Below are 19,680 nucleotides of genomic sequence, written 5' to 3'. Positions count from 1 at the left end.
ACGGAAGGCGGTATGTGCAGGGATGGTATTATGTTTATGCCCACTTATTTCCCTGCAGACATTAGCGCTACAAAGGCTGCCCGTCTTTTATTTAGTTATAAGCACTGAGGTATAAACGCTGGCAATGTCTATTTTCAATTACTGCCTTCACGCTTGACCACACGCATTGAAACTCTTTCTCTTGAATTTTGATTCACAACAGGCTTTTCACTTGCACTCTTGTTTATAATGGATTTCTTTGTTTTTAAACTTGGCTCGGCACTGTCATGCCTTTATTTCCTGTTAAGCTGCCTCAAACTACGTTTATCTTAAATTAGCAGTTCACACGCTATTATTTATTTTCAAATCTCTTCACATTTGGCTTACTTCCAGTCAATTTCTTTATTACTTAACTGCGCACAATGAAAAAATATATATATATATATTGTATAGTCAATTTTAAATTTACTTACAGTTTGAAATTACCATCAAGAATGTTTGGAGTTTCCATCAATTCTCCTCTTGTACACATTTTGCGCAATTTGAAATGATTTTCCTTATTAGCCAGTTCAGTCCACAGCTGATTGGATATCTCCAAGCAGTCAATTGCCAAATACGCAAATCCAGTAAATTGCGAGTCTTGTAAATTCCTCTAAGATTTCCATAAAATGTTCCTTTGCTAAAAATCCTCACTTTCTTTATAAATGTTTTTCTCCCTTCGTCGCCATTGTAAAGAAGTCCATTAGACTCAATAAATATAATTAATTAATATCTCTTTATTAGAGCTTGTAAGTCAGCTTCCATTTCTATCTTAATATATCCTATGAATGTCCCTTCAACATTCTTTATCTTTGACATTCTTTTACATCACACATTATGATGTCATTTATACATCATTACATGCATCAGGATAGCAGCGGAGAGCCCGGCCAATTCCTGCCGGGACCACAAAGCCAGCCAGCAGAGACGTCTTTCTCCGCACTTCATCTTTTCTCTCTTCTCTCTCTTCACATAATTGTGGCTATAATCGGTTGCTTATTTCCTTGAAACCCTTACTGCAGGCGAGGGAAGGCTCAGAAAATCAGAGCTCACATTTGTTATAGCTATTGGGGGTCGGTGCATGTCAATAACGCTATTTTAACATCGACCATTACTATTGCGCACATCACACCTTGAACGTGTTCTAGGCACTTGCAGACGCACTTCAATGGGGTCAAAAGGCTACATCGGGCACAGCAGGAGTCAAACTTACATTCATAAGGTTGGAGACAAATTTCTGGAGCGGTTGGACAACTAGCCCATCTCTGTCAACAACGTAAACAGAAGAACAGTCATCTTCGTAGACAAAGGGCTGCCTGCCGCTGTTGCCATAGGCAGATCTAAAGGCGCATGTGTTGCTGACTCAACTGAATGGCAGCCGCACAACTGGTGCTAATGTTCCTATTTATTTATTTATTTATTTAGCGAGAAATGTTGTTTACTGCAGCGCTGCGACCTAAATTGACACTAGGCTCCTTCCTGGCCTGATTTACAGCAATATCCTCCAGCGGTAGTTCTGTTGGCATCGTACACTATCAGGGCTCTATTTTGTTGTTTCTGCCCATCTTATCTCGTGTTTTTCTGCACTGTCCAAATCTCTGTTGCATTTTCTATTTAAGACTTGTCCTGTACATTAGTAGCTGCAGGTTTGGTTTTCAGTAGTTTGTCGTATCTTCCTCCTTGTTTCACAGTCATCTGTCTTCATTGGTCCTGTCCTTGGACAACCTTTGCCACTAATATTATCTTATCTCTTTGTCACCCACTCTCTGCTCTCTGGCACGGTCTTGTATTAGTTAAGGTTGGTTTGAAACATAGTGCAGCTCTTTGTCGCCCTGACTTCTCTCTATTATCCAGCAATGTTGATAGATGCTGAGCTGTCTTCATTAACATCATTTCACTCTCACCCCTACCTTCTCTCTATCAGCACTCCCTTTAAAATTGAGTTGAATGTCATTATCACACTTCTGTAAAGCCATCTTTGTTCCTTTCTGCCACACTGTATATCAGCAGTCACTGAGTTGGCTTTTAATCATATCACATTGCTTTATTGGGGTTTCTTCTCGTTCACTGTTGGGTTGGCTTTTGATAGTCTTATACCGCCCTCTTTTCTCTGTTGTGGTCCATCAGCAGCTGTTGGGTCAGCCTTTGATCGTGTCTTTTGTGGTCCTCCGTGCTCCCACTCTTCTCTGGTGTGGTCCATCGGCAGCTGTTGGGTCAGCCTTTCATCGTGTCTTGTGTGGTCCTCCGTGCTCCCACTCTTCTCTGGATTGGTTCATTGACCGCTGTTGGGTAGGGTGTGTTGATTGAAAGACGGTGCAGAGCTCACTGGACTTTAAGGGCAGACACTGTACCCTCATTTTGCACTCGCAAGTATTTTTCTGCACATAGCGGCCACCCACATACAGCCACCCACCCATACACAGAGCCACCTACACACACACAGAGCCACCTACACACACACACAGAGCCACCTACACACACACACACAGAGCCACCCACACAGCCAGACGGAGCCACACACACAGCCAGACAGAGCCACAGCAGGGGGCAGGAAAGCAAGCACAACGAGGGAGCAGGGGGCAGGAAAGCAAGCACGAGGGGCCCGTATTTTTGGGACAAGGCCACGACATATGAAGTAGATCACCTATGTTAACTTATCACAATCTCGCCAGCGCAGCGAGGCGCACTAGCACTAGGGTATTATTTGTGGAGTTTCGCCAGATGTATATACCAGTCCTACAGTAATTTAAAATGTGTTTCTTTGCCAGAAAAGTATGGAATGCCTCGTTTGCTCCCACCTTAGGTGTGAATATTGTTGATCTGAGATTTTCATGAAAGTCTTATAGTCTGAATTCAGCACCTGAGCGTAATAGGACAGAATGTATGAAGCTCTGTGGTTATACTGAATAAGCAGCTACCTATGTTAAGCCATTTATTAATGTAATAACTGCACTTCCACAATTGCTTTATTAACCTGCCTGCTTTCTCAAATTTGCTTGAAAATGCACAATTTTTCTTCCTTTTTTTCAAAATTTTCTAGGGGGGGATTATCCCCCCAAACCCCCCTTATGGGGTTCGGGCTCGCTCGCTACGCTCGCTCGCTACGGTGCACTATGCAAATCACTTTGCGCCCCACCACTTTCAAATGTCACCCACCGCCCCTGTTCCTGACTTCACGAGTGCTACAACATCTCCCAGTACATGGATATTACTCACATTCACCAGGTTTGATGTATCTGCTTTCTAAACGTAAGAAAAGAAGAGAGGGTATGTGAAATTAGATACAGAAAATAGAATACATGATAATGTTTTATATGCTTTATCAAACTTACCCAGTTCTGCAGGAAACGTTTCTGTATTTTAAAAAAAAGGAAAATTGTGGCTTAGAACCCAAATTATCAGGCTTATAGCTTTTTCAATATATCTTACACCTTTTAATGTCAATTATGATTTAGGTGTTTGGATGTTCAATCTATAAGTCTCCCCTAAGTGGGCGTAGTTTGATGCGTGGACAGTGGATGTTCCCATTAAAGATGCCCCTCTAGTGTATAGCTATTTTGTGATTTGCAAAAGACATGCAGATTTGTACTTCTGTAAAAATCCTCTCATATGTACAAAGCCAACAGCAACATTTCAAAAAATTAAACCAACCATCTTTTATAACCCCTTTGCTGCTGCTAAGCCAATAAAACATGTGTGAGCAGGGGCAGCCAAGGTGTTTACTTCCTCTATTGGTTGTGGGCTGTTGATGAGTCTGTTCAATTAAAGTGCAAGACATACAGTTTGGCTGGCACTCAAAAGCACTCTACTACTTTGCGTCTCAATTTTTCTTTCTCTTATAAGAGCTACTATTTATAGTCGTTGCTGTGATTGGACTACTTTAATAATCTCCAGTATAATGGGAGCCTCAAGCATGTTAATGCAATAAACACACTGGGTTTTTTCCATAAATATAATGGGTTTTGGTAAAAGGTATCTGACACATAACATTGGTAATACTATTGGGGTTAATAAATGAGCAATAAAAACCGCCTGACAACAAAAACAATATCACAATTAGATTACCTTAAGAGGAAAAGTGTTGAGCTCAAAACTATCAAAAAAGTACTGTTGGCAACCAGAGGACATGTTGACCCACAGCTGAACGACTCTGGAAAAACAACATAACCTTAAAGCTAATGACTATGATGAAGCTGAGTCAATAAGCTTAGCCCCATATGTAATGTCTACTCTACAATAGACCAGAATCAATCTTTACCTGTCCTCTTTATCAAGTACCTATATTTTTTTGTGAAATGGAAATGAATAGTCATTGAAGCTAGTCTCCCACAGTAATGCCCTCACAGATCAACACACTAATGATTTTATTTGTTTAAGTGTGATATTGGCTGCTTGGTTTGGGTGCTACTGGACTGAAAGGATGTCACACAGCAGTAACATTTACATTATGGCATTTATTTGGAGAGCCAGGTAGGAGGTAAGTGAAACCAAAGCGGATGATGGACGGAGTGTTGAACAGTGCAAGCACTCACCCCCAGTCAACTGATCTTTGTTTAATTCATCATCATTCTTTAGCTCACTCCGCCACCCTGTTCAGACATTGCCATATGCAAATCGGTCTGACCCTTTGCCTCATGGGAACAGTCCAGCCCGAACTGCCAAGCCATGTCTTCCCTGATCTGGAAACAAGCATCCTGGGACCGGTTTCTGGCTAATCAGCCGTCATCAGCCAGGCTAGCTTGAATCCAGTGGCAAAGTGAGCAAGGGACCAACGTCTGAGCATACCCTGTCAACTCAGGGCGAACAATGCAAAACCAAAGGGGATGATGGACGAAGTGTGGAACATTGCAAGCACTCAACCCCAGTCAACGGATCTGGGTTTAATCCATCATCATTCTTTGGCTCATTCCGCCACCCAGTTCAGACATGGCCATATACAAATCAGTCTGACCCTGTGCCTCAAGGGACCCAAGTCTGAGCATAGCCTGAAACCAGTCCTAGGAGGCTTGTTTTCAGTCCAGGGAGGACCTAGCCTAGCAGTTCGGGCTGTACTGTTCTCAGGGGCACAAGGTCAAGACTGATTTGCATATGGCTCGGTCCAAACTGGAATGGCATGGTGTGCAAAGAAACAATGGATTTAGACCCAGATCTCTGTACTGGGGTGAATGTATGACATTGTTCTGCATTCTGTCCATCAATTGTTCTTTTTGCATTTGTCACCTCGAGTGGGACGGGTATGCTCAGATGTGAGTCCCGTGCTCTCCATGCCACTGGAGTCTATCCTGGCTGATGAGGGCTGTATGCCTGAAACCGATCCTAGGATGCGTGTTTCCAGTCCAGGGAGTACCTGGCCTGGCAGTTCGGGCTGGACTGTTCCCAGTGGGCACAGGGTCAAGACTGATTTGCATATGGCTGGGTCCAAACTGGACTGGCATGGTGAGCAAAAAAAGATGGACTTAGTGCAGATCTCTGTACTGGGGTGAATGTATGACATTGTTCTGCATTCTGTCCATCAATTGTTCTTTTTGCATTTGTCACCCCGAGTGGGACGGGTATGCTCAGACGTGAGTCCCCAGCTCTCCATGCCACTGGAGTCAAGCTATCCTGGCTGATAAGGGCTGAAAGCCCGAAACTGGTCCTAGGATGCTTGCTTCCAGTCCAGGGAGGACCTGGCCTGGCAGTTCGGGCTGGACTGTTCCCAGTGGGCACAGGGTCAAGAATGATTTGCATATGGCTGAGTCCAAACTGGAATTGCATGGTGAGCCAAAAAAACGATGTATTTATGCCCAGATCTCTGTACAGGGGTGAATGTATGACATTGTTCTGCATTCTGTCCATCAATTGTTCTTTTTGCAGGAGGTGAGTGACAGCCAGCACCTCACAACTTCTTCCTTTCTGAACCCCCTTCAGAAGCAACTGCACGCTGGGGAGGAGCCACGTGCCGGTCTAAGATGAGCGCGTAGGAACTCGGCTCCTCCGTGCTTGTCCCCCAGCCCTGCTATCCTGAAATAAATCCTGAAATTGAAGCGCACCGCTCGATAGCAGAAAGGAAGCGACGCTCCCAACTGCAACTCTGGCCCTCCGGCGACATCGGGGGCCGGAGCCACGACAGCGTGAAATTCCTGCCTGTACAGGGCCTGGAGCCGGGGACTCGGGTCGGTGTCGAGGCCGGAGTGAAGTGGAACAACAGTAGGCCGCGGATCGGAAATCCCCGGCCCGCCCCACTTCTCGAGAGAAACTACTGGGAAGTCTTGAAGACGGAGGGAACGAGTTGGGGTGTGTTGGTGGACACCCCCCTCCGCGCATAGTCCCTGGAGTGGCAGACAACGACCCGTGAAACGGAGCTAGTGCTGGAGCAGTTTGGAGGGAGAAAAGTGCGAGGTGATCCTGAGGGGTGCCCGGGGGTGTGCTGGGGCAGCCGGTGGAACGCTCCACCCCACCCTCTCGCCTACATGCTATAGAGGTGGGGACACACCGCGATCCCTGGAGGGCTGGTTCTGGTGCCCCAGCGGCCAAACAGCTTGCCAGGCAATCACCGATTGGACCCGCTGTGGATCCTGGGGTCCCCGAGTGTGTGGGATTGATGGCCCCCCGAGGCTACTCCTTGGCCAGGGGGGGGACTGCGGAGCTAGTTGGTGAGCTGGGAGGGCGCAGCGTGGAGACAGTAAGCAGAGGCCTGGCCCAGGCACTGTTGTTGGGGGGCCCAGGAGAGGAGCACCCCCTCCCCCCCAGAGAGTTGCTCACCAGTCAGCCACCTGTCTCGAGAAGTGCTGGTATCTAGGCCCCCAGGGGCACCAGTTCCTTCGCGGACCGGATAGTGCTGGGCACTGTGGCAGTCGTGATCTTGCGGTGCTGAGGTGGTGCGTTGTGTCCTCCGGCCTGGACCCTGGAAGATTGACCCTGGGAGGAAAGAAGAGACGCAGATAGCTATCGTGTTTGAAGCGGGCCGCAACACTCCGTAACGCAGTTGAAGAGGGGTACGGGACCGGCGTGCTACGGGACCGGCGTTCCCGGGAAACGAATTCCAAATAGCCACCCAACAGGATGCAGACAGGCACCAGCCCTGGATATCCAAGGGGACAAGACAGGTCCAGTCAAACAAATTGGACCGCTAAACGATGCCAAGAGGTTCCCCTACAGGTCCGAGGCATCCTCTGCCCACGGAGGGGGGGGGGCACTCCTCGGGCCCACCGCCTGACCCGGCACTCCTTGATGTCATTGCTGTAATAGACGGGGTCAAATCGTCCCTGGGTCCGAAAATTGTATCGCTGGACAATAAGCTAGACACCGTCACCATTGAAGTTAACCTTATCCGAGCAGACCACACTGAAGTAAACAAGAGGGTTACATCGCTGCATATAAAGACTGCTAGCTTGACTGATGACGTGGCCGAGCTCCAACAGGAAGTGTGGGAGCGCAAAGCGACTGAACGTAAGCTAGATGAGTATGAAGGGAGAGCCCGACGCAACAACGCTCGCATACTGAGGGTGCCCGAGAAGTCTGAGGGCCCAGCCCGGACCTGTTTGTTGAGGAACTTATCCTTGCCCACCTCAAGCCCAAGGGTCTGGGTAACTTCTTTACCATGGAGCGGGCACACAGTGTCCCGGGGGGGGGGCGGCCTAAGCCTGGTGCGCCGCCACGCACAATGATTGCCAGGGTACTAAACTACAGGGACAGAGACTTTATCCTGCAGGCAGCTCGCCTGGGACCCCCTCTGCAGTACGAGAATGGCACCATTTCGTTCTTCACTGACTTCACTCAAATGGTGCAGAAACAACGCCGGTACGTCCTAGTGGTCAAAAAGAAACTTCGGGACAAAGGGATCCAATATGCCATGATGTTCCCGGCGTGCCTGAGGGTGGAGATTGACGGGAGAGCTTGGTTCTTTGATAATTCGGAGGTGGCATCGGACTGGATCGACAGCCATCCCCCTGGTGGCTCCAGGGAGCGTGGCCGAGACAGAGAGGAAGCACCACAGGAGCAGGAATGAGCACAGTTGCACAGCGATTGGGACTAATGTACATTGTCAGGTATTGGGGTAGCGACCCGATAGCTGGGCTGGATACAATGGGGCTAATAGATAGCTGGCGGACGCGTAACCCAGACGGCATGCAATACACACATTTATCCTGTGCACATCACAGCCTGTCCAGGATAGACTACGCTCTGGTCCCGGTCGCTCAGGCACACGCCCTTCGGGAGGTGCGACATTTAGGTAGGGGCATCTTGGATCATTCTCCAGTTTGGCTCCAGATGGAATTTGACCAGGTCAATGCAAGCAGGATAGCCCCTATCAACCCATGGCACTTGAGGGACCCTACCACAAAGAAAAACATAGTTGTAGCCACAGACAGGTACTTCCAAGAAAACCAGGGCACTGTAGATTTGGCACAAATCTTCTGGGAGGCCTATAAAATGGTTATTCGGGGAGAGGCGGTATCTCTGATCGCAGGGAAAAAGAAGGAACGGCAGGCTGACCTCGAAAAGGCGGAAGAGGAAGTGCTAAAATTAGAAAGGGAGGTATCTCAAGCGGTAACCCCTGACGGTCTTCACAGTCTGAAACTACGGCAAGATGAGTTCAGGGCTAGGGTGCAGAACGAAGAGACTCAGAGCAGATTATATGAGATTGGTGACAAGGCGGGTAAACTGATTGCATGGCTCGAATAGTACTGTTGGCAACCAGAGGACATTGTTGACCCACAGCTGAACGATTCTGGAAAAAGGAGTAGTTTCTTTTCTGTAACTCCAGTTCTGTAGTAGGGGTATCTCTGTTATAGTCATAATCTAGTGAATAGTCCTGCCCATGTGCGTGGACCCCGGAGCAATCAAAAATAATCTCTTAAAGTGTCGAAAAAATTCAGAACTGCACAGACACTTAAGAGAGAATTTAAAGACATATAATGCAGCCTATAACAGGTTACACTGTCCAGTACTTCAGCTAGAAAATCCACCAAAAATCCACAAAACAGCAAAGCCTGTCCAGATTTCCCTTGCCTTCAGCACAAACCCCTCCGGATGATAGAGAGGAAGACATAGACAGACAAGCCCCATAGGCTGCCATTATGTGGCTCAGAATTGGATACTGTGCCTTTAAGAGAACTTTCCAAAACTTCACAGTATCACAGAATGCCCTGCAGGTCCCTCTTACTTTCAGTTCTTTTTGAAGGCGTAACATGCCAGACCTGTAGCATTCCTTACATGAATATCTCTCCACCGGGGAGGAGGGCGGGCGCTTATGACTATAACAGAGATACCCCTACTACAGAACTGGAGTTAGAGAAAAGAAACTACTCCTTCTGTAGTAGGGGATCTCTGTGTATAGTCATAATCTAGTGAATAGAATGGCAAGCCCATCCCCACACCAAAGCGGCGGTGGAGAAAAGAAACCAACACCACTATTGTGCGAAAAAATTCCGCAGCGAAGCCTGTCCAACTTGAGCATCCGCCTTGGCATCAGTGTCCAGACAGTAATGCTTAGCAAAGGTATGAACCGACTTCCAAGTGGCGGCCTTGCAAATTTCTGCAATCGGCACATTACAGAGCAAGGCTGTCGTGGCAGCTTTGCCCCTGGTGGAATGAGCCTTAGGCTTACCTCCTAAGGTCTTAGCTTTCTGGTAACATAGTTGTATGCAGGACACAATCCACCTAGAGATGGACTGCTTAGAGGTCGCAAGACCCGTCCTGACCGATCCATAATTGATAAACAATTGGTCTGACCTACAAATACCTTTGGTCTTATCCAGATAAAATTTCAACACCCTCCTAACATCCAGGAAATGTAAAGACCTTTCCGCTGGAGATGAAGGATTCTGAAAAAACGTAGGCAAAGTTATAGTTTGGTTGACATGAAAGTCAGAAATAACCTTGGGAAGAAATTTAGGGTGAGTACGCATAACAACCTTAGCAGCATGAAATACAGTATAAGGTTCATTACAACATAACGCCTGAATTTCACTCACCCTGCGGGCCGATGTAATAGCCACGAGGAACGCCGCCTTCCTGGACAGGTGCTGCAACGAAGCCTTATGAATGGGTTCAAAAGGCTCCTTCATCAAACTGGACAGCACCACATTCAATTCCCATGAAGGCGAAGGAAGCCTGACAGGAGGGAACACTTTCTTCAAGCCTTCCAAAAAGTCTTTGATCACAGGGATCTGGAAGAAGGAAGTCTGTGAACGGCTTTTCCTGTAGGCAGTCAATGCAGCGAGATGAACCTTAATGGAATGAACATTAAGGCCAGACTGCGCCAAATGCAGAAGGTAGGGAAGGATGACATCTTCCTTGCACGTCGTAGGGTCAAAGTTCCTGGACACACACCAGATACAAAACCTCTTCCACTTGTAAGCGTAGGACGTCTGAGTGGAAGGTCTCTTAGACTCCTTCAGTATGTCCATGCAATCTTCGGGCAGATTTAAAATCTCAGGAGCCATGCCGCCAAACTCAAGGACAAGAGGTTGGGGTGCAACATCTGCCCCCCGAACTTCGTGAGAAGGTCCGGCCTGCACGGCAACCGTATGTGTGGAAGGAGGGACCGGTGTAGAAGGTCCGTGAACCACCACTGTCTGGGCCATTCCGGGGCAATCAGGATCATCCGTGCCCTGGACCGGGACAGCTTGATGAGCACCGCTGGAATCAGGGGAATGGGCGGAAAAGCGTAAACAAAGCTGTTCGACCAGTTGATCCAGAGTGCATTCCCCAGCATCCGTTGCTGGTAGTACCTGGAGGCGAAGTCTCGGCATTTGCTGTTTTCGGCGGTGGCGAACAGATCTACTTCTGGAGTCCCCCACCTTTCGAAGACTTCTCCTAGTACGTCGTCGTTTATGACCCATTCGTGGTTTTCCTGAATCAGTCTGCTCATTGCGTCCGCCTGAACATTCTGCACACCTGGCAGATGGGTAGCAGTTATCGTCAATCCTCTGGCCAGAAGCCATCGCCAGATCGTCTGCGCCTCCCGAGACAGGGTGCGCGATCTCGACCCCCCCTGCTTGTTGAGGTAATACATTGTGGTCGTATTGTCCGTCTGTACAAGTAGAGAGTTGGTCCGGAAGGATGGATGAAAGGCCTTCAGTGCCAAGTGAACAGCTCTGAGTTCCAGGAAATTGATGTGATACGTGGACTCTGTCTGAGACCACGTACCTTGGATCTGTAAGTCTCCCGAATGCGCTCCCCAGCCTTGGAGAGAAGCATCCGTCACAATAGTCTGAGGAGGAATGTCCTTGTGGAAGGGAACCCCTCTGAGGAGATTCTCCGCTGAACACCACCACTTCAGAGACTGAAGAGCATGCAGAGACAGTCGTATCCTGTCATCCCAAGATCCTCTCCTCTGGTCTCATTGGTCCTCCAAGCACTCCTGCAGAGGTCTCATGTGTAGTCGTGCATGAGGAGTGAGAAAGATACAAGAGGCCATCGACCCCAGTAGAGAAGACACCGTCCTCACTGTTGTAGATGGACCGGTCATAAGATCCAGAGTGCATTCCCCAGCATCCGTTGCTGGTAGTACCTGGAGGCGAAGTCTCGGCATTTGCTGTTTTCGGCGGTGGCGAACAGATCTACTTCTGGAGTCCCCCACCTTTCGAAGACTTCTCCTAGTACGTCGTCGTTTATGACCCATTCGTGGTTTTCCTGAATCAGTCTGCTCATTGCGTCCGCCTGAACATTCTGCACACCTGGCAGATGGGTAGCAGTTATCGTCAATCCTCTGGCCAGAAGCCATCGCCAGATCGTCTGCGCCTCCCGAGACAGGGTGCGCGATCTCGACCCCCCCTGCTTGTTGAGGTAATACATTGTGGTCGTATTGTCCGTCTGTACAAGTAGAGAGTTGGTCCGGAAGGATGGATGAAAGGCCTTCAGTGCCAAGTGAACAGCTCTGAGTTCCAGGAAATTGATGTGATACGTGGACTCTGTCTGAGACCACGTACCTTGGATCTGTAAGTCTCCCGAATGCGCTCCCCAGCCTTGGAGAGAAGCATCCGTCACAATAGTCTGAGGAGGAATGTCCTTGTGGAAGGGAACCCCTCTGAGGAGATTCTCCGCTGAACACCACCACTTCAGAGACTGAAGAGCATGCAGAGACAGTCGTATCCTGTCATCCCAAGATCCTCTCCTCTGGTCTCATTGGTCCTCCAAGCACTCCTGCAGAGGTCTCATGTGTAGTCGTGCATGAGGAGTGAGAAAGATACAAGAGGCCATCGACCCCAGTAGAGAAGACACCGTCCTCACTGTTGTAGATGGACCGGTCATAAGAGCCTGAGCCTTCCGAAGGATCGATCGCCGTCGCTCCTCCGAAGGAGACACGCTTGCTGACAGCGTATTGATGGTGGCTCCCAAGTATTGAATGCATTGGACCGGGATCGGGACAGACTTGGACATGTTGATGTGCAACCCCAACTTGTTCTAGAGAACGCACGTCTTCTGGAAGTCTGCTTGAGCTTCCAAGAAGGAGGAGGCCTTGATCAACCAATCCTCCAGGTACGGGTAGACAAACACCTTGTTCTTCCTGAGGTGTGCCGCTACCACTGCCATGCACTTCGAGAATGTCCTGGGCGCAGATTTCAGCCCGAAAGGCAGCACTGTGTATTGGTAATGGTTGGTGCCGACTTGAAATCGCAGAAACTTCCTGTGTTTGTACGCGATGGGCACGTGGAAGTACGCATCCTGTAGGTCTATGGCACAAAGCCAGTCCCCCTGTTGCAACTGAGGATAAATCTGATGCAACGACAGCATGCGAAACTTTTCTCTGCGAATCCACTTGTTTGCCTGCCGCAAGTCCAGAATGGGCCTGAACTCGTTCTTGTCCTTCTTGCGAACCAGAAAGAACCGGGAGTACAGACCTCTTCCTCTTTGAGACAGAGGTACGTCTTCTATCGCCCTTTTCCTTAACAGGATATCGGCCTCCGCCTGGAGCTCGTGCAGTTGATACTGCGAGCTGACCGGAGGGATCGCTGGAGGAGGGCTGATGAATCGAAGACTGTATCCATTGCAAACAATATTCAGCATCCACTTGTCCTGAGTAATTTTTCTCCACTCTGCCAGAAAAAATTGAACGCTTCCCCCCACCGGAGCGGGTAACGGATGACGGGGAAGTAACCGCTCAGGGTCGAGACCCGGCTGGGCCCTTGTTTGCGGTAGAGGACTGTTGTCCCCCTCTACCCTTCTGACGTTTCTGGAAGGGTCTCCGGAACTGCTGCTGGTGTTGCTGCTGCTGTCCCGAAGACTGCCCCCGTCCTCTTCCCTGTGCGCCGTAGCGCCTCTGGAAAGGCCTGAAGGATTTCTTCTCTTTGGGCTTCTCCAAGCCCACAGCCGTCAGGGTCTCTGCCTCCGCCTTCATGCGGGCCATCTCATCATCTGCGTGTTTACCGAAAAGGGTCTCTCCGGAAAAGGGCAGATTGGCCACCCGCTGCTGGGCCTCCGGCTTGAGTGACGTGAGCCGAAGCCAGGCGTGCCGCCGCTGGTTGATTCCATGGCAGTAACCATGTGCGGCCAACAGGGAGGTGTCCGCTGCTGCACTGATCACCTGGTTTGAAACCAGCATCCCTTCCTTGAGGATCTCCTGGAAGTCCTCCCTCTTGTCTCTCGGAAGCAGTTCCACGAACTGTTGAAGGGAGTCCCACAGCGCCAGGTCGTAACGGCCTAGCAGAGCTGTATCGCTGGCAGCTTTCATGGCTGCGGAAGCGGTCCCACACGATTTCCTTCCTGCTGAGTCGATCCACCGACTTTCCTTATCTGGCGGCACAGTGGATGACGGGGAGGTAGAGTGTAATTTTCTGGCCGCCGTCACAATCACCGAATCCGGTACCGGATCCATTCTCAGGAATGCAGGGTCCGAATCCGGGGCCCTGTACTTCTTCAGAAGCCGGGACGGAGCGGCCTTCACCACTGCAGGCGTGAGGAACAGCTCCTCCGCAGGTTCCTTCAGTCCAGGCACCAGAGGCAGAAGAGGGCGAGACAAGTGCTTCTTGTGAAGCGTCTTGAATATCACGGACGTCGTAGGTGTTGGAGCCGTCACCGTGATACCTAACTTCGCAGCCCCCCTTAGGAAAACCTCCTGGAACGTGGCAATGTCGTCCACTGGAGAGATCCTGGTCTCTGGAGAGTCCGATAAGGTCGGCGAGTAGGAAGTATGGGTCCTGTAGGAGTCCGTGCGTGACCTGAACCCCCTCCTCCTATGGCGACGCCTTGATCTGGTGGAGGATCTATGGCAACTCCTTGATCTTCCTCTCCGTCCGGAGCGTGAACGGGACCTCCTCCGCCGGGTCCCCCGGAACAGGTGATTTAGGTTTTGACTGTGCCTTAGGTTTAGGCGTACCCTTTGGAGGCGTCGGAAGCTTAGGCAACGAGGGCGGCGTAGGGGTCCTCGGACGGGGACCCCTCTGTAACGGTGGAGGGGGAGTCATCTTCCCCAACGGGGTATATACCTCGGAATACACCGAGTGCGGCAAACCCCCTTCCTTTCCAGCCTGGGACGTAGGCGAACCTCCCACGGCGTCAGGTCTGCCTCCACCTCTTTTCGGCGTCGAAGAACGGCGACCATACGGCGAGCGTCAGCCCCTGGACGTCGAACGGATTTGTGCAGGAGGTAAGTGATAGCCAGCACCTCACAACTTCTTCCTTTCTGAACCCCCTTCAGAAACAACAACTGCACGCCGGGGAGGAGCCACGTGCCGGTCTAAGTTCACCGCGCAGGAACTCGGCTCCTACATGCCTGTCCCCCAGCCCTGATATCCTGAAATAAATCCTGAAATTGAAGAGCACCGCTCCATAGCAGAAAGGAAGCGACGCTCCCAACTGCAACTCTGGCCCTCCGGCGACATAGGGGGCCTGAGCCATGACAGCATGAAATTCCGGCCTGTACGGGGCCTGGAGCCGGGGACTCGGGTCGGTGTCGAGGCCGGAGTCAAGTGGAACAACAGTGGGCCGCAGATCGGAAATCCCCTGCCCGCCCCACTTCTCGAGAGAAACTACTGTGAAGTCTTGAAGACGGAGGGGATGATTTGGGGTGTGTTGGTGGACCCCTCCGCGCATAGTCCCTGGAGTGGCAGACAACGACTGGTGAAACGGAGCCAGTGCTGGAGTAGTTTGGAGGGAGAAGAGAGCGAGGTGATCCTGAGGGGCGCCCGGGGGGTGTGCTGGGGCAGCGGGTGGAACGCTCCCCCCTCCCTCTCGCCTACATGCTATAGAGTTGGGGACACATCGCGAGCCCTGGAGGGCTGGTTTCGGTGCCCCAGCGGGCAAACAGCTTGCCAGGCAATCGCCGATTGGACCCGCTGTGGATCCCGGGGTCCCTGAGTGTGTGGGATTGATGGCCCCCCTGGGGCTACTCCTTGGCCAGGGGGGGACTGCGGAGCTAGTGGGTGAGCCGCGAGGGCGCAGCCTGGAGACAGTAAGCAGAGGCCTGGCCTAGGCACTGTTGTTGGGGGGCCCACGAGAGGAGCACCCCCCCCCCCCCCGAGAGAGGTGCTCACCAGTCAGCCGGCTGTCTCGAGAAGAGCTGGTATCTGGGCCCCCAGGGGCACCAGTTCCTTCACGGACCGGATAGTGCTGGGCACTGCGTTAGTCGTGATCTTGCTGTGCTGAGGTGGTGCGTTGTGTCCTCCAGCCTGGACCCTGGAAGATTGACCCTGGGAGGGAAGAAGAGACGCAGATAGCCATCGTGTTTGAAGCGGGCCGCATCACTCCGTAACGCAGTTGGAGAGGGCTACAGGACCGGCGTGCCCGGGAAACAAATTCCAAATGGCCACCAAACAGGATACAGACAGGCACCAGCCCAGGATTTCCAAGGGGACCAGACAGGTCCAGTCAAACAAATTGGACCGCTACACGATGCCAAGAGGTTCCCCATACAGATCTGAGGCATCCTCTGCCGACGGGGGGGGCGACTCCTCTGGCCCACTGCCTGACCCGGCACTCCTTGATGTCATCGCTGTAATAGACGGGGTCAAATCGTCCCTGGGTCAGAAAATTGTATCGCTGGACAATAAGCTAGACACCGTCACCATTGAAGTTAACCTTATCCGAGCAGACCTCACTGAAGTAAACAAGAGGGTTAAATCGCTGGATATAAAGACTGCTAGCTTGACTGATGACATGGCGGAGCTCCAACAGGAAGTGCGGGAGCGCAAAGCGACTGAACGTAAGCTAGATGAGTATGAAGGGAGAGCCCGATGCAACAACGCTCGCATACTGGGGGTGCCCGAGAAGTCTGAGGGCCCGGCCCAGACCTGTTTGTTGAGGAACTTATCCTTACCCACCTCAAGCCCAAGGGTCTGGGTAACTTCTTTACCATCGAGCGGGTACAGTGCCCCGGGGGGCGGCCTAAGCCTGGTGCGCCACCACGCCCAATGATTGCCAGGGTACTAAACTTCAGGGACAGAGACTTTATCCTGCAGCCAGCTCGCCTGGGACCCCCTCTGCAGTACGAGATGCCACCATTTCGTTCTTCACTGACTTCACTCAAATGGTGCAGGAACAACGCCGGAACGTCCTAGCGGTCAAAAAGAAACTTCGGGACAAAGGGATCCAATATGCCGGCGTGCCTGAGGGTGGAGATTGACGGGAGAGCTTGGTTCTTTGATAATCCGGAGGTGGCATCGGACTGGATCGACAGCCATCCCCCTGGTGGCTCTGGGGAGCATGGCTGAGACGAAGAGGAAGCACCACAGGAGCAGGAATGAGCGCAGTTGCACAGCGAAGGGGACTAATGTACATTGTCAGGTATTGGGGTAGCTACCCGAAAGCTGGGCTGGATACAATGGGGTTAGTAGATAGCTGGCGGGCGCGTAACCCAGACGGCATGCAATACACACATGTATCCTGTGCACATCACAGCCTGTCCAGGATAGAATGGCTCAAAATGGAATTTGACCAGGTCAATGCAAGCAGGATAGCGCCCATCAACCCATGGCACTTGAGGGACCCTACCACAAAGAAAAACATATTTGTAGCCACAGACAGGTACTTCCAAGAAAACCAGGGCACTGTAGATTTGGCGCAAATCTTGTGGGAGGCGTATAAAACGGTTATTCGGGGAAAGGCGGTATCTCTGATCGCAGGGAAAAAGAAGGAACGGCAGGCTGACCTGGAAATGGCGGAAGAGGAAGTGCTAAAATTAGAAAGGGAGGTATCTCAAGCGGTAACCCCTGACGGTCTTCACGGTCTTAAACTACGGCAAGATGAGTTCAGGGCTAGGGTGCAGAACTCAGAGTAGGTTATATGAGCATGGTGACAAGGCGGGTAAACTGATTGCAAGGCTCGAACAGAGGGATTGGGCATCGAGGCTGGTGCCAGAGTTGCGGGGGTAAAACTCCAGTATTATTGTAGACCCGCAGGCTAATGCCGACTCGTTTGCAGAGTACTATCGTGGGGTATATAGCAAAGTGAAAGCGAGTGCGTATACGGTAGTGGAAAACATGGAGATGATCGGAGATATTCAGATGCCCATGTTGTCGGATAATAACCCAGACTATTTGGAATCCCCACTCACAGATGACGAGGTGGCACAAGCCATCAGAGGAGTACACTCCGGGAAGGCCTCGGGCCGAAAGGCATTCCCACAGAGCTTTACAAACTGATGTCTAATAGACTCGCCACATTTCTGCGCTCTATGTTTGAAGAAAGCAAGGACAAGGGGCAACTTCCATATGACCAGCGAGTGGCAAGCCTAAGACATGCTGCTCATCTTACAGACGTATCTCGCTGCTGAACGCGGACTCTAAGGTCTTGGCAAAGCTGTTGGCAATGAGGTTGGCCAAAGTCATTACTACCATTCATCCGGATCAATCGGGCATCATGCCACATCGAAATATGGTCCTCAATCTACGTCGGCTGCACGGGGTCCTTAGCAGGACCCCAACGATTCAGGAGCCGGCAGTGCTGGTGTCGTTGGATGCGCCTATGGCGTTTGATAGGGTCAAGTGGTCCTATCTTTCTGCAGTGTTAGACAAACTGGGTTTCAGCCCAGAATTCACGAGTTAGATACGCCTTCTATATTCGCTCCGATGGCCCGGGTGGTGGTAAACAACCTCAGGTCCACCGACTTCCACTTGGGCACGGGCACCAGACAGGAATGTCCCCTGTCCCTGCTCCTTTTTGCCCTGGCCTTAGACCCATTGGCGGCCTGGGTCCGACAGGATCATTCGATACGTGGTATGCGGTTGACAATGGAGTGGGAGGACAAAATCTCATTCTACGAAGATGATATCCTGCTTTACCTCACAAACCCAAGGGGATCCCTAATCTGTTTCTTAGACGTTTTGGCTGTTTTTTGGGAAGTACTCAGGCTTCGCGATAAACTGGTCCAAATCGGTACTATATGTTCTTTGGAGCGACCCGCCAGTGGTCCCAGACTCTTGCCCAATACAGATTGCGCCCGTAGGATATAGGTACCTTGGTATCTATATCACGCTTGACCCGAAGCTCCGCTACACTAACAACCTGGACCCTCCTCCAACGTGATTTAGAGGTGACATGGTGCATTGGAAGGCTCAGCCACTCTCCCTGTTAGGCAGAGCGGTGCTTTTTAAAATGATGGCTTTGCCCCGTTTTTTATACGCGTCCTACTTTCGGGAAATCGAGGCCCTCCAGAGGCAGCTACTCTGGGACGGTAAACCTCGTATAGCATTCTCCAAACTTACCCTTCCCTGGCATGATGGGGGAATAGGACTGCCGGATCTAAGGAAATATTACTGGACCTCCCAATTGGCAGCAGCGAACCAGGTGATATATGGTCCCCCCCAGATGGTCCCGGGTATGCATCGGACCGCTGGCAGCTACCAGGGGGAGACTATACTAGAGCGCTGTATGCCAGGCCTCGCAGGTTTCCGCTCACGGGACCCATGCACATGCCTTCCAGGTATGGCAGGGGCTTACAGACACCTCAGATGGGAGGGAAAGCTCACACTCACCACCCCGCTTTGGAACTCAGAGAGGTTGGGAAGTTTATGGAAGGGATTTGATAAGTGGGACCTTATAGGGATCACGCACATAAAATATGTTTGGGGGAAGGAACTATACACACATTTGACTCCCTTAGGCGGCAGTATCAATTGAACGACTGTATTTCCGATATCTCCAAATCCGTCACGTGTTACTCACACACATTCCTAGCGGCACTACACTCCCTGATGACTCTCCCCTTGAAGACAGAATACTGGACGGGCATCTCCCCGAGAAAACCATCTCTCTGATATACAAGCAACTTATAAATAACATGTAGGACCCATTAGTCATAATAAGGCGACGCTGGAACGAGGATGGTTTTGAGTTAGATGATGAGGACTGGCAGGAGGCGGTTTCCTCCCCGCGGGTGGTGGCGATTCAGATGAGGCTTAGACTGGTGCAACTCAAGATACTACACAGGTCCTATGTAACTGGGCCCTGTCCGGTCCATATGGGCCGCTTGGAGAGCGGAGAATGCAAGAGGGGATGTGGGGACCTGGGGACGTTCACCCATATACTGTGGCACTGTTGTAGCTACAAGCGTATTGGGGAGAGGTTCATCGTATGCTGCGGGCGGTCCTGGCTATACCATTGCAGCCAGAGGCCCGCAGATGCATTCTGAACGTCTGGGAACCTACGGACCTGGACGCATACAAAAAGCAATAGGTAACATTGGCCTTCATGATAGCGAAGCGTAATATTGCCAAATTGTGGGGAGCCAGCCAGCCG

The 19,680-nt window shown here is 50.9% G+C and overlaps 1 protein-coding gene across 1 annotated transcript in view; it reads right to left on the bottom strand.

Annotated features, from left to right (window-relative positions):
* Positions 1 to 19,680, bottom strand: part of LOC147717715 (E3 ubiquitin-protein ligase TRIM39-like) — a 305,695-nt gene that overhangs the window by 51,690 nt on the left and 234,325 nt on the right. Inside the window, exons 6-7 of the mRNA XM_086924496.1 lie at positions 3,351 to 3,371; positions 3,235 to 3,261 (exon numbers count right to left, since the gene is read on the bottom strand). Of these exons, the coding sequence (XP_086780622.1) occupies positions 3,235 to 3,261; positions 3,351 to 3,371 (48 nt within the window). The remainder of the gene's footprint in view (positions 1 to 3,234; positions 3,262 to 3,350; positions 3,372 to 19,680) is intronic.

This window comes from Lissotriton vulgaris, chromosome 5, assembly GCF_964263255.1.
Source record: "Lissotriton vulgaris chromosome 5, aLisVul1.2, whole genome shotgun sequence".
Taxonomy (NCBI): Eukaryota; Metazoa; Chordata; class Amphibia; order Caudata; family Salamandridae; genus Lissotriton; species Lissotriton vulgaris.
The sequence above is the reverse complement of the archived record's forward strand: the minus strand, read 5'-3'. Positions and strand labels throughout refer to the sequence as shown.